Source organism: Rattus rattus, chromosome 11 (genome assembly GCF_011064425.1).
Source record: "Rattus rattus isolate New Zealand chromosome 11, Rrattus_CSIRO_v1, whole genome shotgun sequence".
Taxonomy (NCBI): Eukaryota; Metazoa; Chordata; class Mammalia; order Rodentia; family Muridae; genus Rattus; species Rattus rattus.
This window is the reverse complement of record NC_046164.1, coordinates 52,074,497-52,099,963: the sequence shown is the minus strand read 5'-3', so window position 1 is coordinate 52,099,963 and position 25,467 is coordinate 52,074,497. Positions and strand designations below refer to the sequence as shown.

The window sequence follows — 25,467 nt, the reverse complement described above, 5'->3', positions numbered from 1 at the left end:
CGGCAACCAACAGATTGGGAAAAGATCTTTACTAATCCTACAACAGATAGAGGGCTTATATCCAAAATATACAAAGAACTCAAGAAGTTAGATCGCAGGGAGACAAATAACCCTATTGAAAAATGGGGTTCAGAGCTAAACAAAGAATTCACAGCTGAGGAATGCCGAATGGCTGAGAAACACCTAAAGAAATGTTCAACATCTTTAGTCATAAGGGAAATGCAAATCAAAACAACTCTGAGATTTCACCTCACACCAGTGAGAATGGCTAAGATCAAAAACTCAGGTGACAACAAATGCTGGCGAGGATGTGGAGAAAGAGGAACACTCCTCCATTGTTGGTTGGATTGCAGACTGGTACAACCATTCTGGAAATCAGTCTGGATGTTCCTCAGAAAATTGGACATTGAACTGCCTGAGGATCCAGCTATACCTCTCTTGGGCATATACCCAAAAGATGCCCCAACATATAAAAAAAGACACATGCTCCACTATGTTCATAGCAGCCTTATTTATAATAGCCAGAAGCTGGAAAGAACCCAGATGCCCTTCAACAGAGGAATGGATACAGAAAATGTGGTACATCTACACAATGGAATATTACTCAGCTATCAAAACAATGCCTTTATGAAATTCATAGGCAAATGGTTGGAACTGGAAAATATCATCCTGAGTGAGGTAACCCAATCACAGAAAAACACACATGGTATGCACTCATTGATAAGTGGCTATTAGCCCAAATGCTTGAATTACCCTAGATGCATAGAACACATGAAACTCAAGACGGATGATCAAAATGTGAATGCTTCACTCCTTCTTTAAAAGGGGGAACAAGAATACCCTTGGCAGGGAATAGAGAGGCAAAGATTAAAACAGAGACAGAAGGAACACCCATTCAGAGCCTACCCCACATGTGGCCCATACATATACAGCCACCCAATTAGACAAGATGGATGAAGCAAAGAAGTGCAGGCCGACAGGAGCCGGATGTAGATCTCTCCTGAGAGACACAGCCAGAATACAGCAAATACAGAGGTGAATGCCAGCAGCAAACCACTGAACTGAGAATAGGACCCCCGTTGAAGGAATCAGAGAAAGAACTGGAAGAGCTTGAAGGGGCTCGAGACCCCTTATGAACAACAACGCCAAGCAACTAGAGCTTCCAGGGACTAAGCCCCTACCTAAAGACTATACATGGACAGACCCTGGACTCTGACCTCATAGGTAGCAATGAATATCCTAGTAAGATCACCAGTGGAAGGGGAAGCCCTTGGTCCTGCTAAGACTGAACCCCCAGTGAACGTGATTGTTGGGGGGGGGGGGGCAATGGGGGGAGGATGGGGAGGGGAACACCCATAAAGAAGGGGAGGGGGAGGGATTAGGGGGATGTTTGCCTGGAAACTGGGAAAGGGAATAAAAAAAAAAATAAAATAAAAAGGATACATTTGAAAAGCCAGATAGACAGACAGTCTCTTAGATTGTCATACATAGAAAGCCATTTTACACTGCCCTTCCTTCCTTGTTCTGAATGTTTCCACAACCTTTCATTTTAACTAAACTGGGCTGTACAAAACGTATAACCCTGTCTATTCCATGTTAATCTTTTTTCTCTTAATATGAGAAAATCTCTTTTTCTTTAGAACTATTGGATACAGAGAGATCTTGAAAGATGAGGAAATATTAGAAAAATTGAGATTTCTGCCTATTGATAATTGTATTTCTTACTTTTACCCAAATTTATTGTATCTTTGATGTTAGAATGTATTGTGTTAAGACAAAGTTCTTGGTCTTAGTCTGAAGTCTGATTTCTTTTTCCTTTTTAATTGCATCTAGCTATAGCCTGTGTTCCAGTATGGCAAGTTAATAATTGTCTTCTTTGTTTTAGATCCCTGTATGTCTCTGAGTCCACCATGCTTCACTGAAGAAGACAGGTTCAGTCTGGAAGCACTTCAGACAATACATAAACAGATGGACGACGACAAGGATGGTGGGATAGAAGTGGACGAGAGTGATGAGGTCAGTGGAGCTGCTCTCCCGCCTTCTCAATGAGTCTCTGTTCCCCGGATTCTTCCGGTCGCAGTTTGGTTCTCAGGACTGCTTAGGGCCTTTAACTTTCTCTTTTAAGCTGTGATTTTGCTTACTGTATTTACATGGTTTTTTTTTTGACTTTTTTTTTTGCTTTTCTGACTACCCCTCTTCCTCCTTCCTCTTTCCTTTTCATTATAATTGTGATGTCAGAGATTGGTAGCTGTGCTTTTTTTTTTTTTTTTTTTTTTTGAGATGAGGGTGTGAAGTATAAGAACTCGGCTAGCCTCAAACTGTCTTAGGTTCAAAATCCTTAACCCTATCTGGGTCTCTAGACATGTGCATTGCCCCCATGCTTCCTGGTTATATAAATTCCTCATAGTCATGGGTTTCACAAGCACATATCCTGCTCTATGGCACTACCCAGTACTGCTGTACACACCACTTCAAATTATTGTATCAATGACAAGTAGTTGATTCTACATTCTGTGGGTTAGCTGGGCTGAGCCGGGCAATGTGTTTGTAACTGTAGGTATGGGCTTTGGTCATCTGTGGCAGTCAGCATATTTCTGAGCTGCTGCAATGTTGATCTATACTATATGGTTTCTCTTTCTGTATGTCTATCACCCAGGAGTCTGGGTAGGAGTTTATTGCTGCCTGACAGCTGGCTTCCAAGTGGTAGCATTCCCGGAAGTTCTTGTGTGAGTGCTTATCATGCCTCTAGTTGCCAGCATTTGCTTAGTATCAGATTGGCAAAGGCAAGTCATGTGGGTTAGCACAGTCTTATGTGGGAAAGGATTATTGCTATCTCACGTGACAATCTCTAAAGATTTGTTTATTTATTACTTATTCATGGTTTTTTGAGACAGAGTTTTTCTGTGTAAATGCCCTGGCTGTCCTGGACTCATTTTATAGACTAGGCTGGTCTTAAACTCACAGAGATTCATCCACCTGCCTCTGCCTTCCTAGTTCTGGGATTAAAGGCGTGTGCCACCTTTAGTTTTTGAAACCTTAATATAATTGCATAGTTCCCATTCCCCTTTTCCCCCTCTCTCTAAACGCTCCCATACACCTCCTCTTTCAAATTCATTACCTTTTTTCCTTTAACTCTTGCTATATTTTGTGAACCTGAAGAAGACAGGTTCAATCTGGAAGCACTTCAGACAACACATAAACAGATGGACAACAACATGGACAAGCACTAATCTGTGTTTAAAAGCATAAATACTTAGGAGACAGTTTGACAGTATATCCATTTAGCAAGACAAGTGTAGTAGGTTCCCGCTTAGGGACTAAGACCTTCCTAATATATACCCAGATTTATAGCACCAGGCAAGAATTCACTGTTGTGTGCAGGCCTCAAATTTAATAAGAAAACGGTTACATCCACAGTGTTCATGACACTATGCACTAGTGGGCACATCTTGTCTGGCAGATCAATATTGTAGCATTTTGTGTCTACCACAGTTAGGTAAAGTTACCACTGGGTAAGACTTTTTTCTCTCCCAGAGGCCTGAATAGCACTTTTTTAGACCATGAAAGCTAAGTAGCAAAGAGGAAGTTTGCAGGCCAGTTCCAGCATGGTTTCTCTGTGTCCTACATTGTGAAGTCTTCAGTAATAGAATCCAGACATGGTGGGCAACCAAAAGTAAAGTCAGCACCCTGTCTTGTTTCCCCTTGTATGCCAGATTATTTCTAAGGAATAACAAATTACTTGTAATCTCATACCCAGGTTGAGAATTTTAGTAACTGATAACTTCTGGGAGTGTTATTGTCAACTCATTCAGGGTACCCCAGTTCATAAAGTCCTATGTTTAAAAAGTAGAGCTTAGGATTTTATTAATATGAAATTTATAGGAAATACTGTGTTTTCCCTTTTTGATATTGATAATTAAATACAAATGCAGTGTGCAATTCTACTTTATTGGTACCCAAAACCATGTAGAAGTCAACCATTCAGTACAATAGCCACTAGCCACATATAGTATTTGAAATTTGAAAATGAGGGATATGCTATTAACTGTAAAAATATGTTTAAATGTGACTATTTGAGAAAAATAAAGTATGTAAATTTTAAGAAATGGAGGCTTGGAAGAGTGCCAGTCTGCAAAATGCTTGCTGTGCAAACATGAAGACCTGAATTCAGGTGCCCATTATATAAAAAAGCTGAGTGTGTTGGGCATGCCTCTCAGTGCTGGTGGGTAGAGGCAGAATGATTTGGGGTCTTCCTGTCCAGCCTGTGGAGCTGAATTGTTGAATTCCAGACTGGAGGACATATCCTGTCTCAAAAAATTCTTATTTTCCTCTTGGAAAACTGACTGCGCAAGGTACCTGACACTGGCCTCCAGCCTTCATCTACACACTGTGCAATAACTGTGCACATACACAAAACATCCGTTAATGTGTAAGGTGATAATGTCTTGGACGTATTAGTAATATCAAATGTGATAGTGAAATTAGCCTCTTTTTGTTTAATGTGACTTTTAGAAAATTTAAAGTTAGACATGTAGATCCACTGACAGTTGTTTTGATGGTACAGGAATAGAGGGCTTAAATGGATGGATGAGTTGTTAATTCTGCAGTTCTTGGTGAATCCAGTTTTATAATTGTTTGCTTTTTAAATAAAGTATCTCATTAAAAAATGAATAGTTCTATAATAGGCCTCAATTAGCCATAATTAGGGGGTTTCATGAGTTTAATAAGAAACCATAGTAAAACAAAATTAAAGTAGTTTAATTTCTTGTATTTTGAGAATTTAGTAGCACTTTTTTTTTTAAAAAAAATTGAGAAGTATTTAGTATTTTAAAATGCTGACTGAAAAGTTTTTCTTCAGTGCCTTCTTGTTTTGTATTTTGGCCATATGAGAAAGCATTGATCAGTATAGTTTATATTCATTCATATGATTTTGAGCTAATATTTGAGGGCCTTCTGCATGCCAGATGTTCAAATAGATGCTTGGAATAATAGATGCTTGGAATAATGCTCGGGAACAAAGCAGATGAAGACTGTGCCTTTCAGCTAACATTCTGGCGGGGTTTGTGGGAAGGCTCATTTAAGAAACCCAGTGCTTAACTGGGGAAAGGGGATCAGGGCAGGAAGATGGTGGGGGAGGCTATATGTAACTTTATGTAGGGTGTTAGAGATGGTCTGCGTAAGTGGCAGCCTCTAGTGTATATGCAGGCGAGTAATAGAAACATCTGCTAAGTTCTCAAGCTGTGGTAAAACTATGTTTGTAAGATTTGGAATGTTTCAGATTAGGAAAAAAAAAAAGGCATAAAGCCTTAATAATGAAAGTCAGTGTTTTCCAGACCAAGATAATAAAAGATAGATGTCAGTATATCTTGACTCTGTGACCTGTTCAGGTTGAGTTGTTAACGATGAAATAGGTATGTTCTGTCAGTACTAACAATATTTTGGTAGATATTTAACTGTATGATTTAAATAAGAGAGATGAATGGTTGTTTCTTGAACAAGGCCATGAGATGGCATTGAAAATTCAAGTTGTAATTATCTATTTTTTTTTTTGGTTTATTTTTTTTTTATTTATTTTTTTTATTAACTTGAGTGCTGCTTATATACATTTTGAGTGTTATTCCCTTACCTGGTTTCCGGGCAAACATCCCTTCCTCCCCCTTCCTTATGGGTGTTCCCCCCCACCCTCCCCCATTGCTGCCCTCCCCCGACAGTCTAGTTCACTGGGGTTCATTCTTAGCAGGACCCAGGGCTTCCCCCTTCCACTGGTGCTCTTACTAGGATATTCATTGCTACCTATGAGGTCAGAGTCCAGGGTCAGTCCATGTATAGTCTTTAGGTAGTGGCTTAGTCCCTGGAAGCTCTGGTGGCTTGTAATTGTTGTACATAAGGGGTCTCGAGCTCCTTCAAGCTCTTCCAGTTCTTTCTCTGATTCCTTCAACAGGGGTCCTATTCTCAGTTCAGAGGTTTGCTGCTGACATTCGCCTCTGTATTTGCTGTATTCTGGCTGTGTCTCTCAGGAGCGATCTACACTTCTGCACTTCTTTGCTTCATCCATCTTGTCTAATTGGGTGGCTGTATATATATGGGCCACATGTGGGGCAGGCTCTGAATGGATGTTCCTTCAGTCTCTGTTTTAATCTTTTGCCTCTCTCTTCCCTGCCAAGGGTATTCTTGTTCCCCTTTTAAAGAAGGAGTGAAGCATTCACATTTTGATCATCCGTCTTGAGTTTCATTTGTTCTAGGCATCTAGGGTAATTCAGGCATTTGGGCTAATAGCCACTTATCAATGAGTGCATACCATGTATGTCTTTCTGTGATTGGGTTAGCTCACTCAGGATGATATTTTCCAGTTCCAACCATTTGCCTACAAATTTCATAAACTCGTTGTTTTTGATAGCTGAGTAATATTCCATTGTGTAGATATACCACATTTTCTGTATCCATTCCTCTGTTGAAGGGCATCTGGGTTCTTTCCAGCTTCTGGCTATTATAAATAAGGCTGCAATGAACATAGTGGAGCACGTGTCTTTTTTATATGTTGGGGCATCTTTTGGGTATATGCCCAAGAGAGGGATAGCTGGATCCTCAGGCAGTTTAATGTCCAATTTTCTGAGGAACCTCCAGACTGATTTCCAGAATGGTTGTACCAGTCTGCAATCCCACCAACAATGGAGGAGTGTTCCTCTTTCTCCACATCCTCGCCAGCATTTGCTGTCACCTGAGTTTTTGATCTTAGCCATTCTCACTGGTGTGGTGAAATCTCAGGTTGTTTTGATTTGCATTTCCTGATGACTAAAGATGTTGAACATTTCTTTAGGTGTTTCTCAGCCATTCGCATTCCTCAGCTGTGAATTCTCTGTTTAGCTCTGAACCCCATTTTTAATAGGGTTATTTGTCTCCCTGCGGTCTGACTTTTTGAGTTCTTTGTATATTTTGGATATAAGGCCTCTATCTGTTGTAGGATTGGTAAAGATCTTTTCCCAATCTGTTGGTTGCCGTTTTGTCCTAACCACAGTGTCCTTTGCCTTACAGAAGCTTTGCAGTTTTATGAGATCCCATTTGTCGATTCTTGATCTTAGAGCATAAGCCATTGGTGTTTTGTTCAGGAAATTTTTTCCAGTGCCCATGTGTTCCAGATGCTTCCCTAGTTTTTCTTCTATTAGTTTGAGTGTGTCTGGTTTGATGTGGAGGTCCTTGATCCACTTGGACTTAAGCTTTGTACAGGGTGATAAGCATGGATCGATCTGCATTCTTCTACATGTTGACCTCCAGTTGAACCAGCACCATTTGCTGAAAATGCTATCTTTTTCCATTGGATGGATTTGGCTCCTTTGTCAAAATCAAGTGACCATAGGTGTGTGGATTCATTTTCTGGGTCTTCAATTCTGTTCCATTGGTCTATCTGTCTGTCTCTGTACCAATACCATGCAGTTTTTATCACTATTGCTCTGTAATACTGCTTGAGTTCAGGGATAGTGATTCCCCTGAAGTCCTTTTATTGTTGAGGATAGTTTTAGCTATCCTGGGTTTTTTGTTATTCCAGATGAATTTGCAAATTGTTCTGTCTAATTCTTTGAAGAATTGGATTGGTATTTTGATGGGGATTGCATTGAATCTGTAGATCGCTTTTGGTAAAATGGCCATTTTTACTATATTAATCCTGCCAATCCATGAGCATGGGAGATCTTTCCACCTTCTGAGGTCTTCTTCAATTTCTTTCTTCAGTGTCTTGAAGTTCTTATTGTACAGATCTTTTACTTGCTTGGTTAAAGTCACACCGAGGTATTTTATATTATTTGGGTCTATTATGAAGGGTGTCGTTTCCCTAATTTCTTTCTCGGCTTGTTTCTCTTTTGTGTAGAGGAAGGCTACTGATTTATTTGAGTTAATTTTATACCCAGCCACTTTGCTGAAGTTGTTTATCAGCTTTAGTAGTTCTCTGGTGGAACTTTTGGCATCACTTAAATATACTATCATATCATCTGCAAATAGTGATATTTTGACTTCTTCTTTTCCGATCTGTATCCCTTGATCTCCTTTTGTTGTCTGATTGCTCTGGCTAGAACTTCAAGAACTATATTGAATAAGTAGGGAGAGAGTGGGCAGCCTTGTCTAGTCCCTGATTTTAGTGGGATTGCTTCAAGTTTCTCTCCATTTAGTTTAATGTTAGCAACTGGTTTGCTGTATATGGCTTTACTATGTTTAGGTATGGGCCTTGTATTCCTATTCTTTCCAGGACTTTTTATCATGAAGGGGTGTTGAATTTTGTCAAATGCTTTCTCAGCATCTAATGAAATGATCATGTGGTTTTGTTCTTTCAGTTTGTTTATATAATGGATCACGTTGATGGTTTTCCGTATATTAAACCATCCCTGCATGCCTGGGATGAAGCCTACTTGATCATGGTGGATGATTGTTTTGATGTGCTCTTGGATTGGTTTGCCAGAATTTTGTTGAGTATTTTTAAGGCCAATGTTCATAAGGGAAATTGGTCTGAAGTTCTCTTTCTTTGTTGGGTCTTTGTGTGGTTTAGGTATAAGAGTAATTGTGGCTTCATAGAAGGAATTCGGTAGTGCTCCATCTGTTTCAATTTTGTGGAATAGTTTGGATAATATTGGTATGAGGTCTCCTATGAAGGTCTGATAGAATTCTGCACTAAACCCGTCTGGACCTGGGCTCTTTTTGGTTGGGAGACCTTTAATGACTGCTTCTATTTCCTTAGGAGTTATGGGGTTGTTTAACTGGTTTATCTGTTCCTGATTTAACTTCGGTACCTGGTATCTGTCTAGGAAATTGTCCATTTCCTGTAGATTTTCAAGTTTTGTTGAGTATAGGCTTTTATAGTAAGATCTGATGATTTTTTGAATTTCCTCTGAATCTGTAGTTATGTCTCCTTTTCATTTCTGATTTTTGTTAATTTGGACACACTCTCTGTGTCCTCTCGTTAGTCTGGCTAAGGGTTTATCTATCTTGTTGATTTTCTCAAAGAACCAACTTTTGGTTCTGTTGATTCTTTCTATGGTCCTTTTTGTTTCTACTTGGTTGATTTCAGCTCTGAGTTTGATTATTTCCTGCCTTCTACTCCTCCTGGGTGTATTTGCTTCTTTTTGTTCTAGAGCTTTTAGGTGTGCTGTCAAGCTGCTGACATATGCTCTTTCCTGTTTCTTTCTGCAGGCACTCAGCGCTATGAGTTTTCCTCTTAGCACAGCTTTCATTGTGTCCCATAAGTTTGGGTATGTTGTACCTTCATTTTCATTAAATTCTAAAAAGTTTTTAATTTCTTTCTTTTATTTCTTTCTTGACCAGGTTATCATTGAGTAGAGCATTGTTCAGTTTCCACGTATATGTGGGCATTCTTCCCTTATTGTTATTGAAGACCAGCTTTAGGCCGTGGTGGTCCGATAGCACGCATGGGATTATTTCTATCTTTCTGTATCTGTTGAGGCCTGTTTTTTGACCAATTATATGGTCAATTTTGGAGAAAGTACCATGAGGAGCTGAGAAGAAGGTATATCCTTTTGCTTTAGGGTAGAACGTTCTATAAATATCCGTTAAGTCCATTTGGCTCATGACTTCTCTTAGTCTGTCTACGTCTCTGTTTAATTTCTGTTTCCATGATCTGTCCATTGATGAGAGTGGGGTGTTGAAATCTCCCACTATTATTGTGTGAGGTGCAATGTGTGTTTTGAGCTTTAGTAAGGTTTCTTTTACGTATGTAGGTGCCCTTGTATTTGGGGCATAGATATTTAGGATTGAGAGTTCATCTTGGTGGATTTTTCCTTTGATGAATATAAAGTGTCCTTCCTTATCTTTTTTGATGACTTTTAGTTGGAAATTGATTTTATTTGATATTAGAATGGCTACTCCAGCTTGCTTCTTCTGACCATTTGCTTGGAAAGTTGTTTCCCAGCCTTTCACTCTGAGGTAGTGTCTGTCTTTGTCTCTGAGGTGTGTTTCCTGTAGGCAGCAGAATGCAGGGTCCTCGTTATTGTATCCAGTTTGTTAATCTATGTCTTTTTATTGGGGAGTTGAGGCCATTGATGTTGAGAGATATTAAGGAATAGTGATTATTGCTTCCTGTTATATTCATATTTGGATGTGAGGTTGTGTTTGTGTGCTTTTCCTCTCTTTGTTTTTTGTTGCCAAGATTGATTAGTTTCTTGCCTCTTCTTGGGTATAGCTTGCCTCCTTATGTTGGGCTTTTTACCATTTATTATCCTTTGTAGTGCTGGATTTGTAGAAAGATATTGTGTAAATTTGGTTTTGTCATGGAATATCTTGGTTTCTCCATCTATGTTAATTGAGAGTTTTGCAGGATACAGTAGCCTGGGCTGGCATTTGTGTTCTCTTAGGGTCTGTATGACATCAGTCCAGGATCTTCTGGCCTTCATAGTTTCTGGCGAGAAGTCTGGTGTGATCCTGATAGGTCTGCCTTTATATGTTACTTGACCTTTTTCCCTTACTGCTTTTAATATTCTTTCTTTATTTTGAGCGTTTAGTGTTTTGACTATTATGTGACGGGAGGTGTTTCTTTTCTGGTCCAATCTATTTGGAGTTCTGTAGGCTTCTTGTATGCCTATGGGTATCTCTTTTTTTAGGTTAGGGAAGTTTTCTTCTATGATTTTGTTGAAGATATTTACTGGTCCTTTGAGCTGGGAGTCTTCACTCTCTTCTATACCTATTATCCTTAGGTTTGATCTTCTCATTGAGTCCTGGATTTCCTGTATGTTTTGGACCAGTAGCTTTTTCCGCTTTACATTATCTTTGACAGTTGAGTCAATGATTTCTATGGAATCTTCTGCTCCTGAGATTCTCTCTTCCATCTCTTGTATTCTGTTGGTGAAGCTTGTATCTACAGCTCCTTGTCTCTTCTTTTGGTTTTCTTTATCCAGGGTTATTTCCATGTGTTCTTTCTTGATTGCTTCTATTTCCATTTTTAATTCCTTCAACTGTTTGATTGTGTTTTCCTGGAATTTTTTCAGGGATTTTTGCGATTCCTCTCTGTAGGCTTCTACTTGTTTATTAATGTTTTCCTGTGTTTCTCTAAGGGAGTTCTTCACGTCTTTCTTGAAGTCCTCCAGCATCATGATCAAATATGATTTTGAAACTAGATCTTGCTTTTCTGGTGTGTTTGGATATTCCATGTTTGTTTTGGTGGGAGAATTGGGTTCCGATGATGTCATGTAGTCTTGGTTTCTGTTGCTTGGGTTCCTGCGCTTGCCTCTCGCCATCAGATTATCTCTAGTGTTATTTTGTTCTGCTATTTCTGACAGTGGCTAGACTGTCCTATAAGCCTGTGTGTCAGGAGTGCTGTAGACCTGTTTTACTGTTTTCTCTCTGCCAGTATTGGGGACAGAGTGTTCTGCTTTCGTGCGTGTAGTTTTTCCCCTCTACAGGTCTTCAGCTGTTCCTGTGGGCCTGTGTCTTGAGTTCACCAGGCAGGTCACTTGCAGCAGAAAAGTTGGTCTTACCTGTGGTCCCGAGGCTCAGGGTTCGCTCTCGGGTGCTGCCCACGGCTCTCCGAGGTGGCAGCACCCAGGAAGATCTCTGCAGCCTCTTCCGGGAGCCTCCGTGCACCAGGGTTCCAGATGGCCTCCGGTGTTTTCCTCTGGAATCAGCAATGTGTGTAGAGAGTAGTCTCTTCTGGTTTCGCAGGCGTGTCTGCCTCTCTGAAGGTTTAGCTCTCCTTCCCACGGGATTTGGGTGCAGAGAACTGTTTATCCGGTCTGTTTCCTTCAGGTTCCGGCGGTGTCTCAGGCAGGGCTCCTGCCTCACCTGGGCCCTCTCCCACGGGAGCCCAGAGGCCTTATACAGTTTCCTCTTGGGCCAGGGATGTGGGCAGGGGTGGGCAGTGTTGGTGGTCTCTTCTGCTCTGCAGCCTCAGGAGTGCCCACCTGACCAGGCGGTAAGGTCTCTCTCCCACGGGTTCTGGGAGCAGAGGCGCTGCATGGCCGGGATCCGCGGGTGTGGGACTTCTGGTAAACACAGGACGTGCCCGGTCCTAGAGGAATTCTGCCTCTGTGTGTCCTCATTTCACCAGGCAAGTCACTTGCAGCAGATAAGTTTGTCTTACCTGTAGTCCCGAAGCTCAAGTTCGCTCGCGGGGTACTGCCCACGGGCTCTCCGCGGTGGCAGCACCCAGAAAGATCTGCGCCCCCCTTTCCGGGAGCCTCCATGCACCAGGGTTCCAGATGGCCTCCGGTGTTTTCCTCTGGAATCAGCAATGTGTGTAGAGAGCAGTCTCTTCTGGTTTCGCAGGCGTGTCTGCCTCTCTGAAGGTTTAGCTCTCCTTCCCACGGGATTTGGGTGCAGAGAACTGTTTATCCGGTCTGTTTCCTTCAGGTTCCGGCGGTGTCTCAGGCAGGGCTCCTGCCTCACCTGGGCCCTCTCCCACGGGAGCCCAGAGGCCTTATACAGTTTCCTCTTGGGCCAGGGATGTGGGCAGGGGTGGGCAGTGTTGGTGGTCTCTTCTGCTCTGCAGCATCAGGAGTGCCCACCTGACCAGGCGGTAAGGTATCTCTCCAACGGGTTCTGGGAGCAGAGAGCGTAATTATCTATTACATTATTGAAACATTTGTTACAGCTTAGAGTGTCTGAACTTTCTTTGCTTTCATATCTTTTGCTTTAAAACATCTTGTATTAAGTTTCTCTTGTCATCCATCCATTCTTCTTTTTCACTCTGTTGTGTAGTCATGTGGAGTAGATAGTTCCCAGGGCATTTGTTTGCTTGTTTGTGATAGAAATCACTATGGAGCCCAAGCTGTTGATTCTGTTGGGGGTCATTTGAGAAGAGAGAGTCACTTATGAAACTAGAAATTAGGATTAGATGCATGTTTGAGAATGGTCACTGAACTTTTTAATTGTTAGCTATCCAGAAACCATAGTGCTGTAGTGCTAGAGAGGAGTGTGTATAGTTAACTCTTATTTCACTGCCGCCAAACTGGCAGAATTCAATTAAGAAAAACAAAGTTTCTCCTGGCTCGTGATTTCAAAAGTTTCAGCCTTGGAGTAGGGAAGTCATGATGGACTACATAGTGGCGGCCATGTGTGATGGAGACTCTATGTCATGGTAGAGCACAAAACAGAGAATGGTACTCAAATCAGGTAGTGGATAGATGGCTCTCCCACCTCCTGATGTTACACAATTTCCCAGAACATCCACCAGCCCAGGAACAAGTGCTCCTGGAACATGAACTTGGGCAAGATATTTTAGATTCAAGCCCTAACTGTGTTATCTGGCTCTAGTTCTCTTTTACATTGCTGGAGATGTATCTGCTAGTGTTAAAAGCAGTCTAAAAGCCTGCTGCAGGGCTCGAGTGGAAAGGGTGTGTCGGGGAAAGATCCACTTAAGATCCTCCTCATGTGTTCTCATGTCTTTCCGTGGCATTAGGCAGAGGAAACAATTCTCTGCCATTTGGGTCTCTCCATAGGGTACCTTGTAGAATAGCATTGGCTTCCCCTAGAGCAAGTAAAACAAGCTCTCAGCAGAAGAGCTGGGTCTCCAAGAGAAGGACTGGTAACATAGGAGACATAGACTTTTATCTTTTTAATGTGTGTGAGTGTTTTTCCTGAGTGTAGGTATGTACACCACGTGCCTGAGTGTTAGTGCCCGTGAAGGCAAGAAGAGGGTACTAGTACTAGCATCAAGGTTAGCAGTATGCTGCCCTGTGGGTGCTGGGGACTGAACTTAGGTTTCTCTTCAGGGCATCAAGTGCTCTTAGCTGCGGACCCATTTCTAGCCCATTTGTATTCATCTCAGAAGTGATGTCTTTCCTTTAGCCTGCTTGCTTGACCTTCGATACCATCCAGGCTGACACTCAGAGATCAGGAAAACAGATTGGAAGGTTCCTGTCTTGCCGCGGCCGCCTTGGGTGCTGCTTGCCACAGCTGCTTTCTTTACTGACAGCTACAAAAGTTCAGTGGGAAGCTTCTCCACAGGACTATAAAGCATTGAAGTAGAAAAATTATGTCGGTTCCCTCAAAAAGCTTCGTTTTCAAAATGATACATAATCAAACTTTCCAAAGTCAGCTCTTTCACAGGAACTGTTTAGAATTTTAAGTAATTTTGTGTGTGATTAAAAGTTATCTGAGAAGTAGTGTTTTGTAATGAACAATGACTTTAAATTATATATACAAATGTGTAATTTGAGTATTACCTGGCATTCTTCTAAAAGGAAAAGCAGGGCAAAGGTGAGATGAAGAAAGTAGGTAAAAGACAGTTCTGCTTCCTGTTTAAATAAAAATTATTGGTAGTTAGGCTGGGTTATGTATTTTTGTTACTGCAGAACTAGAATTATTTGTGAGGTTGTATGTTGAGACATGTTTGAACATTTACTATTTGTTTTACAGTATAAACACGTTACATTACTGATGTTTGGGATGCTCATAGAGGCACTAAGAGCAAAGAATATACTATTATTGTCTGACTAGGATATATTGTGGAGGTTGGTTCATATGACATGGTCACCAGCTTGTAAGTAATAGAATGAGGAGTTTTAGTTCAACCTGAATACATAACTCATGCTCTTGGCTCAGTCTGTGTTGCTATTCTGTGATGGTGTGTATCATTAATTTCTAAAGGATGCCATTTCATGAATCTGCACGACAAGGGGCTTTCTCTAATTCAGAATATGAGTCTAGTGTATTGAAGCTCTGTGTGGAGGAAATACAGGCAATAAGTGCTTGACTAATGAATATTTTGTCTTCTTCAAAATATGTAATTGATCTTAATACGTGGTGGGACATAGATTTTTTGAAGGTGGATTTAATGATACCGTTAGTATAATACTAACCTACTTTTAGTGTCTGTGGAAGTTCAAGAGCAAAGTATTTAGTGAGTGACAACATTACTGTTTGTTTAGTTTGGTTTTATTTTTCATTTATTGAGCTTTTTCCAGGTAGCAAATCTTGGTAATAACTGTTAAATAGAGTATCTCCTAAGCATTTGATACTCTATTTAATGCATCAAAATTGAGAAGTCAGATTGTGATCAGGACCCATAAGCAGTTATGGTGGCCTCAGTAATGGATATTGTGACTGTTTCTTGGAGCCAAGCAGCAGCAGCAGCAGCAGCAGCACTGTGCACATCCCTGAAGAGGACAGCAAGATTTAGTTCAGCAGTATATTCTTAAAGTTGATTTTATTCCTTTTAACTTTAATTTCTTTCTTTTTCAGAATTTCATACCCAAGTACTGTATTTATATCACTTTAACCCTCTTTCTTATCCTCTAACTCCTCCCATCTCCTCCAGTCTTTTTTCCTGTTTAAATTAATTCCATCTTTAATTACTGTCTGTCTGTCTGTCTCTGTCTATCTCTGTCTCTCTGTCTGTCTCTGTCTCTCTGTCTGTCTCTCTGTCTGTCTCTCTCTCTCTCTCTCTCACACACACACACACACACACACACACACACACACACACACACACACACACACACACAGAGTCCATTTAGTGTTATTAGGGTATGTGTAGGTCTGGAGGTATGTAGGTTGATGACATTGTGAAAAATAAGGTTATCTGGTACTTATAGCCATTTCTGAGATGCCAATGGAAACTAGGAAAAAGCTGGTAGATCAAAGTCAGTAGAACTCTGTACCTCAGGTGGATGGGAAAAGACTTGAGAGTTATTAGCCTCTGGAATTCTTTAGTTTTTTTCACATTTATTTTTTAAAACAGAGGTCTTACTGATGGTAAATATTAGGAGAGCATAGGACTAATATTGGTAAAACACTCAGTGCTCCTAAAAGCAGTGAAAATAAAGAGCTGTCAGAAGCAGATAGTAGCTTTGCCCACCTGCACTTCTCAAACTATTTTCTTCTTGCACCTCTATCATTATAGTAAGGAATTTCTGCATATGCACTCTCAGATACAATTTTAAATATTTGTCTTTAAATAATGTATGCATATTAGATATTAAATAGGTACATGTGAACTATGTAATAGTGCAAAAAATGAGATACAATTAAACATCTTCCATTTCCACTGCATTAGATTGTATACTCCTCTGTGAGGTGTGAACAACTCAAGCTGGGAGTCTCTGTATGAATAAGTTATAAACACCAGTTCATGGTGTATGCCACATAGTCTGTTCTACATTTTTGTAAGAACAGACAAGTGTGAGAATCTTCTAAGGAAGTACATTCAGAGGCACTGCTGTGTTTGCAGATTTCTTGAGCACAGAACACATGGGAACACATGTTGATATTTGTGATACCTGCAAGAAGTGGCAGAGCTCAGTTACCTGTGTACTGATCTAGAAAAGCATATATGCGAGGCTGAAAACTTAGAGATCTTGATTAGGGAGGATATCACTGAACTGTGTAGTCTTTTTCGAAAAATAGCTTTTCCAATAAATTTGTTCCTATAACTATTTTAGGTGTGAACTTACAAAGTTTTAAATTTAATTCATATTTGGAGAATAAGTATCTTAATATCTTAATATCTGAGGAAACCCTAGAAATAATCAAAATAGCTGCAGGTAGGATACTGAGGAAGCTAGGTGGGAGGAATCGTTCAGGCTATTTTGATATTCCGTGATTCACCAAGATGTGCTAATCATCAAATATTAATCCTGTCATTTTTGTTACCTCTTTGTTCATTTGTAATTTAACTGCAGTTCAAACTACAAAGAATGATATGGGTCCAAGGTGTGTTTGATAGGAGGTAGGGAAAAAGTTTGGGCACATGTATATGTTATCTGTCTTTACAGAGGAAGAAGGAGAAAGTTCTCTGTAGCCAAATTCCAGGGCCTCATAGTAGAAAAGAAGTAGATAAAAGGGAATTGCACAGTGTGAAGAAACTACTCTACAGACCAAACCAATGCTCCTAGAAACCCAGCATTAGCTTGACATGGGTCCTCGAGCAGTGCCCAGCCCTGCTGAGCCAGAAGTCTGGGTAGAACCAAACATTGGTTTGTGTTAAGCCCTTTGACTATGAGATCTGATGATACCTGAGAGTCATTTCAGGACGCTGATAGGAACAGAGGCACTTTATATCTTAACTTGGTGATGACTTAGCATCTCCGCCTGACTTGTCATTATTGATCCCTGGAGAAACAGTCCAGGACAGTCTTGTTCTTGGGCAGCACTTGTATCATCAGAACAATGCATAGACTTCACTGCTCTGAAGGTCTGACAGCAGACCCTGCTTCCCCTTGTTCTTGGTGACTTTGCTTTTCATCAAAGTCCACCTTGAATCTTTCTTAGTACTTTCTGTAAAAAAAAAAAAAAAAAAAAAAAGGACATATATAAGAGCTAGGTTTATATTTTTCTGGAGAAAATCCTTTGCTATTTCTGAAGTAAGGTGGTTCACAACCTAGATGAATAAGAACCATTTTGTAAATTACTGATTCAGATCTTAGTGAAATGTTCTATATTTTTATAATTATACCTAGACATTTTAAACTAAAATTCCTGTCCTGCTCCAGTGTTGAGTCCCCAGCCTCTTGATGTGTTACTGTCACAGCTGTAGAACTCACTTTCTGAATTTCCTCCTTTGTCCCTGGGATCCCAGCTCATTTGCCAAGTACTTTTGAGTTAATGGCGTTTAAAGAACTGGTGCTCTTTTAGAGTCTGCCCAGTGGATGGCCCCTCACCCACACACACACACTGGCAGCACAGCATGAGTCCAGTGGCTTTAAATATGGCAACCTGCAGGTGGGAGAGAAAAGTGGTCAGAAAGTATATGGAAGGAGTTGGAGGGGAAGGAATTGGGAGTGGATTAGATGGAGCACAATAAATATATAGAGGGGTGTGTGTGTGTGTGTGTGTGTGTGTGTGTGTGTGTGTGTGTGTGTGTCTGTGTCTGTGTCTGTGTGTATGAAATTCTCAAACAATATATTAAAAAGAGAAAGGGAACAGATTTTCCCAGAGTGTTTCTTGGCAATTACTGTAAGAGTGAAAAGATTCTTCATAACCCTTTTGTAGAAGTTAATCCCTGGTTCTTCCTCCCAGCCCATGTTCCCAGAAATAAGACTCAGACTCAAAATATATTTACAAATACCTTGGCCATATAGCTAGGCTCTTCTCTGACACGATATAACAACATATTTCATATATTCCAGCGTACATTCTGCCATGTGGCTGGTTACCTGTGCTTGGGTACCAAATGTTCAGCTCATCACATCTTCCTGGCAAGTCTCCTGCCTCCTTCTCTCCTCCTTTCTCTCTTCTGGATGTGTTACCTCTATTTACTGTCTAAGCCATAGTCCATATGCAATTTAGTTGACAGGTGATGCGTCCATACAATACACAAGATATTCTCTCTGTACCCTATCATTGTTTTCTGCTTATGTCATAACTTCTGAATCACACAATTCTGATTCATTGTAGCAGGCTCTTTCTTGAAGCTGCATTAGTTATAGACAATTTAAGATGCTCTTTAGTATTTATGTTAAGTTACCTGTAGACTAAATAGGCCCTTCTGGTAACTAGGAACTTAAACACCATTGTGTGTATAGTTACTGTGGAACAATGAGCTTAAATACAAACTCAGAAAGAATGGCTCTGAGACCTGCTGAAGAATCGCATACTTCCAGAATCATATTTTATGGCATCAGAGAACAGTAAAACATTAAACTCCGTACATTTGCCTCTTTCTAGGCATGGCAACCTTGCTTTAACTAGAAACTCTTTTTGTCTGCTTCTTAGATTCTTTCAATTTAACTTAAACCACATTGTAATTATACATTTTCATATAAAATAATTTTACATTCCTGTTCCATTAATTTTAAATTTTCTTCAATAAGAATTTCCAGCTCGACAGTTACACACTGGCAGGGGCAGAAGAGTAGGAGTGAGTCAGGGCTGTGCATGTGGCCATGACAGTCGCAGCCTGTCTGTACTGCTGGCCATGTTCCTCTCTTCCCTCTGAGGATGCCCAGGACCGCAGTACGGCATTGTGTTTACATAATACATGTCTGGAGAGTTTAGCACACTTTGACATATTGCTTGTTTTTCTGGAAGATGTCTGAATGTGAGTGTGTACAAAGCATATTCCATGAGTGGAATACAATGATGTCTTAGTATAATGTCATCATCATTATCAGTCTTACATCGTCATTGTCATCGTCATCATCGAGTGTCATATAGTTTTTTTATCCAAACCTGGGTACTTTTAAGAGTGAAAGTCAGTACTATTAATAATCACACCAAGATAGCAGGTGTAGTTGAAGCCTCTCTGAGGCTGGGGCCATGTGATTACATTGACCATACGGCGACTTGTAATTCTGCTTTATGTTATACTTAACTCTTTAGTGTTTACTCCCTTCCTAAGTTGTGACAAATTGCTCTAAGTATTGAGCCAAGCTTTGTACTATAGAATTTACATATTTACTCAGAGTCTATTAATATGATTCAGTTTTCTCTAGTTACGTGAAAGACCTATGCAGAAAGTAAATTGTGTGTGTAGGTCTGTCTGCATGTGTGCAGTTGTACATGTATCTGTGTGAGCGTATGTTTAGAAGTCAAAGAAAAACCTTGCATATTATTTCTTAGGAGCCATCCTTTTTGTTTTTATCTTGAAATACTATGTTAATTAGAGCTCACCAAGTAGGGTAGGCTAGCACCAGAGATCTACTTCCCAGTAGCAGGATTACAGTGGCAAGCTATCATGTGTGTGTGGGATTTGTTAAGTGGGTTCTGGAGATCAAAATCAGATACTTGGTGCTTCTCATACCTCAGAAGCTTAAATTCTTTTTCTCTACTTAATTTTTTTTGTTTATCTATTTATTTATTTTATTGGTTATTTTATTTATTTATATTTCAAATGTTACCCCCTTCCCAATTTCCTCTCCATAAGCCTCCCATCCCCTCCTCCTTTCCCCTGCCTCTGTGAAAGTGTCCCCCCGCCCCCACTCATGTATCAGTAACCTATCGTTCCCCTGTCCTGGGTCATCAAGCCTCCACAGGACCAAGGGGCTTCTCTCTCAGTGATGCCAGATAAGGTTATCCTCTGCCACAAATGCAGCTGGAGCCATGGGTACCCCCATGTGTACTCTTTGGTTGGTGGTTTAGTCCCTGGGAGCTTTGGGGGATCTGGTTGCTTGATATTGTTGTGCTTCCTTTGATGTTGCAAACCCCTTCAGTTTCTACAGTCCTTGCCCTAATTTCCCCATTGGGTTCCCCACACACTCAGTCTAATGTTTGGCTGTGTACATACACATCTGTATTGGTCTGGCTCTCACAGGTCCTCTCGGGACAGCTATACTGGGCTCCTGTCAGTAAACACTTCTTGGCATCAGCAATGGTGTCTGGGTTTGGTGTCAGCAGATGGGATGGATCCCTTGGTGGGGGCAGTCTCTGGATGGCCTTTGCTTCAGTTTCTGCTCCACTCTTTGTCTCTCTATTTCCTCTTGACAGGAAGAACTCTGGATTAATACTTTTGAGGTGGGTGGGTGGCCCCATCCCAAAACTGGGGACCGTGCCTATCCACTGGATATGGTTTCTATAGGTTCTGTCTCCCCTTTGTTGGGTATTTTGGCTAAAGTCCTCCCTGTTTAGTCCTGGGAACTTCTTGGGTTCCTGGCACCTGGGACTTTCTAGTGGCTATCCCCAGTCCCCCCCCTCCCCCCCCACATACCGACTTTCAAATTCCTGACCCTCTGTACTTCTCCCCATCTCCACTCATATTTAAACTGGCCCTTTTCCTCTCTCCCTCCTCTCTTTCTTTCAGATCCCTCTTTCCCTCTACTTCCCAAAGATTATTCTCTTCCCCCTACTGAGTAGTACTGTAGCATCCACACCTTGATGTGATCTTCTTTCTTCTTGGGTTTCATATGGTCTATGAGTTGTATCGTGGAGATTTCAAGCTCTAATATCCACTTATCAGTGAGTGCATACCATGTGTATTCTTTTGTGACTGGGTTACCTCACTCAGGATGATATTTTCAAGTTCCATCCATTTGCCTGTGAATTTCATGAAATCATTGTTTTTAATAGCTGAGTTGTACTCCATTGTATAAATGTACCACATTTTCTGTATCTATTCCTCTGTTCAGGAACATCTGGTTCTTTCTAGCCGGCTATTATAAATAAGGCTGCTATGAACATAGTGGAACATGTGTCCTTGTTGTATGTTGGAGCAGCTTTTGGGTATATGCCCAGAAGTGGTATAGCTGGGTCTCCAGTAAAACTATTTGCAGTTTTCTGAGGAACTGTAAGACTGATTTCCAGAGCGGTTTGTACCAACTTGCAAAGCCACCAGCAATGGAGGAGTGGTCCCCTTTCTCCACATCCTCACTAGCATTTGCTGTTGCCTGAGTTGATCTTAGCCATTCTGACTGGGGTGAGATAGAATCTCAGGGTTGTTTAGATTTGTATTGCCTTGATGACTAAGGATGCTGAACATTTCTTCTCAGCCATTTGAGATTCCTCAGTTGAGCATTCTCTGTTTAGCTCTGTACCCCATTTTTTAAATTAATTAATTAATTATTTTTACACTCCAGATTTTATTCCCCTCCCTGTCCACCCTCCCAACAACTGTTACACATCTCATACCTCAGGCCCCCCATGACCCCCAACTCCCCATCAGGCTATTTGGTTTTCTGGAGTCTAACTTCTTGGGTTCTTTTTGTATTTTGAATATTAGCCCTCTATTGGATGTAGATTTGATAAAGATCTTTTCTCAATCTGTGGATTGCTGTTTTGTCCTTTTGACAGTATAGCGGTATAATGTTTTCTTTAGCAAAACACTGTTCATTAACCCTTTCATAGGTTGTATAATTTTATAGTTTCTTAGATTCTCAAATTTATTATTTTTCTTTCTAAAAATGTCTTTACTGAGGCCTAATTGGTGTGTGTGTGTGTGTGTGTGTGTGTGTGTGTGTGTATGTGTATAATGCTTATGTGTATGTATAAATATGCTGAAATGCAGCATGATTTGATGCACCTTATAAGTATGTCCTACCACTTCATTTAAACACTATTTAAAGTGGTATGGCAATTTTCATGTTTTGATTTTTGTTTTACTCTCCTTTTTTCTTTACTTTCTTTTTCTTGGCCCCATAAGAATTTAGTAAACGCCTGTTATTTCATCATTCAGTTAAACATGATGGGCTGAATATTTTGAAGTCCTGTTGATATGCAGTACCATGTATAGGGCAGTGTGAAACTTGAGTATGAATATCAGTGAGTTACCATCAAATGATGTTATAACTGTATAGTAAGAGGTGTGTTCTGGCAAATTACATACTAGGAATTCAGATGAACCATGGAGATGGCCTGTGCTTTAGAGAAAATAATGTCTGCCAGGGAGCTCATGCAAAGCTTGGTATCGAGCCTGTGATGGATCTTGGGAAATAAATGGCTGCCATGTTCACTGGGTGGGCTGATATCTAGAGCATTCTGTGGTGTAGAATCAGAATAGTGGTAGGGAAGAGCAATGTGCTGAGTTTTCCCAGGGAAAGACCAGAACTGCAGAGAACTAGATGTTACCTCTTCATTCTTTGAATCTGCTTCTCTTCATTCCTGCAGCCTCAGTGCATCTATTCTGTAGGATGTTTGTCACTAGGCCTTTTCCTCTATTTAGTTTCTAGAAGTTTCACACAGGCCCATGAATTTAATTATCACTTCCATGTATTTTAAATTTGTTCTTCTCTCTAGATCAGTGGTTCTCAACCTTCCTAATGCTGTGACCCTTTAATATGGTTCTTCATGTTATAGTGACCACCCACCCCCATAAAGTTATTTTGGTTGCTACTCCATAACTATAATTTTGCTGTGGTTATTGAGTCTTAATGTAAATATATGTAGGCTATCTGATGTGACCCCTGTGAAAGGGTTGCTTGACCCCAAAGAGGTTGTGACCTACAAGTTGAGAAATACTGGCTTAGAATTTTCCTCTTACATTTGATCTGGTAGTATGTCTAACTCCTTGTTTTAGATGCTAGCAAAGCACATTGTTTTCTGACATTTTCTTTTCTAGAAATTTTAGGCTGATTAAATCACTGGCTTAAAGAAAACATTTCTTATATTTTTGGTTGTGAGTCTGGCCTTGAATGGCTGAGCCTGCTCTCCGGCCAGACTGGTCTACATACAGATTGAGTCCAGATAGCCGGGGCTGTGCAGAGAAACCTTGTCTCCAGAAAAAAACAAAGACAAACTAACAAAACGAAACAACATGTCCAAACCAAGTTTCTCTTTCTCCTTTGAGTTGGCTGTTTTGCTCATCTGTTGTATCAGCTTCCTTAGTTTTCCCCTCCTGTTAGTCTATTTCTACCTTTTAACTTCTCAGAGATACTGACTTTACTATTGCTTCATTGATAGCTGGCTGGCCATTGCTAGCCTTCCTTTTAAATTCATCTTGACTGGAAAAACATTTAGAGTATGATGCTTCGTTATTTTCTTCCTATTTAAAAGCTTATATTAGACCATATCTCCAGTGGTCTCAAACTTCAGTGTGTGTCACAGTTGCCTGAGGACTTTTTGTAGCACAGGTGGCTCCCCCACACTCAGTTTCCTATTCAGTAGGTCTAGTTGAAGTTCTAAGTTCTCTGGTGCTCTATGGCCTAATAGACATGCTCTAAGACCCACTGCTATAGTTTCCCAGATATCATCTAGACTTCCTGGTGTGGCATTCATGGTCTTTTATATTTAGGCACAGTCTCCTTGTCTGTCTAGTCATAATCATTTACTATACAGCTTCCTCCATGTGCTTTTTACCTTAACCAAGGTGGACTATTAATAGCATCTTCTATACATCTTTTTTCCTTAAGTCTCATTCTGGATGGTTTTATGACAACTTGACACAAGCTAAAGCCATCTCAGAGGAAGGGGCAGCCTGGTCCACAGAGCAAGTACCCGGACAGCCAGGGATACACAGAAAAATCCTGTTTCAAAGGACCAGAAAGAAAAGAAGAAAAGAGAAGAGCAAAGCAAAGCCTCCTTAAGATCAGTTGTATGCAAACCTCGAGCATTTTCTTAATTAGTGATTGACATGGGAGGGCACAGCCCATTATGGGTGGTGACATTCCTGGTCTGGTGGTTCTTGGTTCTATAAGAAAGCAGTCTGAGCAAGCCAAGGCAAGCAAGCATTGAGTAGCAGTCCTCCATGACTTCTGTGCCAGCTCCAGCCTCTGGGTCCCTGCCTTGCTAGAGCTCCTGCCCTCACTGCTTGTGATGGTGACCTGTGATATGGAAGCATAAGCCAAATCATTTTTCCTGCCCAAGCTGCTTTCTTCGGTCTTGGTGATTTCTCACAGCAATAGTAACCCTAAGACAAGTCCACAGAGGCATTTTGCGTGTGATTTATTGTGTTTTCCTGTTTAGTTTTGCTTGCTAACTGTACAGACATCTTAGGAAAAGGGATGTAGGACCACTAGTTCAGCTGTAGCTTTTGCCTAGCTTGAAGGCATTTTGTAAGGCTGATGCTAGTTTTCAGACTTAGTACACATAGAAACTCAATATAAATTCTTTTTTATGCTAATTTTCCCCATTTCTATTCTTCCAACTCAGAGTGGTCCTTTGTTTTGTACTGTATTACTGGTATTTTTATGTTTGTAATTTAGCTTGATCTGATTTCCAATTTAATTTCCTTCATCATGTTTTCTCTTTTGCTTTTTTCTGGCTTACATTAGTTACATAGATACAGGAAGTGATTGAAGAAAACTGATTTCTTTCTTTAGGGTATAACAAATTGCCTAAAAAAGACAACAGTTCCTCGGGATTACCGGTTTTTCTTTTTTTTTTTTTCTTTGAGCCGAGGACCGAATCCAGGGCCTTGCACTTGCTAGGCAAGCCCTCTACCACTGAGCTAAATCTTCAACCCCGCTTACTGGTTTTTCTTATTTGAAGAAATGGTCCATGGTTACCTCACTGGTAGGTCTGTTTGAATCTCACACCCGAAAAACCAACTGGCAAAGATAGTAGCTATTGTACTATCTTATTGTAGTAGTTATTGCAACAACTTAATGAAATCTTTTAATGATTAATTTTCTTAAAGACCCTGAGAGAAGAAAATACTTTTTTAGCAGATACACTTCTGCCTTTATGAGGAAAGTTGCCTAATTTTTAAACATTTGGGGTGTGTGTGTGTGTGTGTGTGTGTGTGTGTACATGTGCCTGTGTGTGTATATGCATGCACACACACCACTGCAAGTCTGGAGTCAGAACACAGTTTGCAAGAGTCAGTTTTTTTCCTTCCACCATGGAGGTTTCAGGGATTGAACACAGTTCCATGGGCTTGGTGTCAGTTTTCTTTTCTTACTGTCTTGCTGGCTCCAAGTTTCTTCAAATCTTGATGACATAGGTCCTTTGTAAAAAATATATTCTTTAAAAATTTCATAATACAATATTTTGATCTTATATCACTACCTCCCTTCTAAGTCCCCAGTGTCCCTTACATTTTTGATGCACATTTTACATATAAATTAACACAGATTTTTTTAGTACAATAGTTTCTGAATTTTGAAAAACAAATATACCTTTGTATCAGTACACAGCATAATGGCATAGATTTTAGGTATACAGTTTGGT

General features: G+C 40.4%; 1 protein-coding gene across 1 annotated transcript in view; it reads left to right on the top strand.

The window, feature by feature from the left end:
• Stim2 (stromal interaction molecule 2) overlaps positions 1-25,467 on the top strand; it is a 136,224-nt gene that overhangs the window by 54,014 nt on the left and 56,743 nt on the right. The window contains exon 2 of the mRNA XM_032917169.1: positions 1,886-2,016. Coding sequence (XP_032773060.1) covers positions 1,886-2,016 — 131 coding nt within the window. The remainder of the gene's footprint in view (positions 1-1,885; positions 2,017-25,467) is intronic.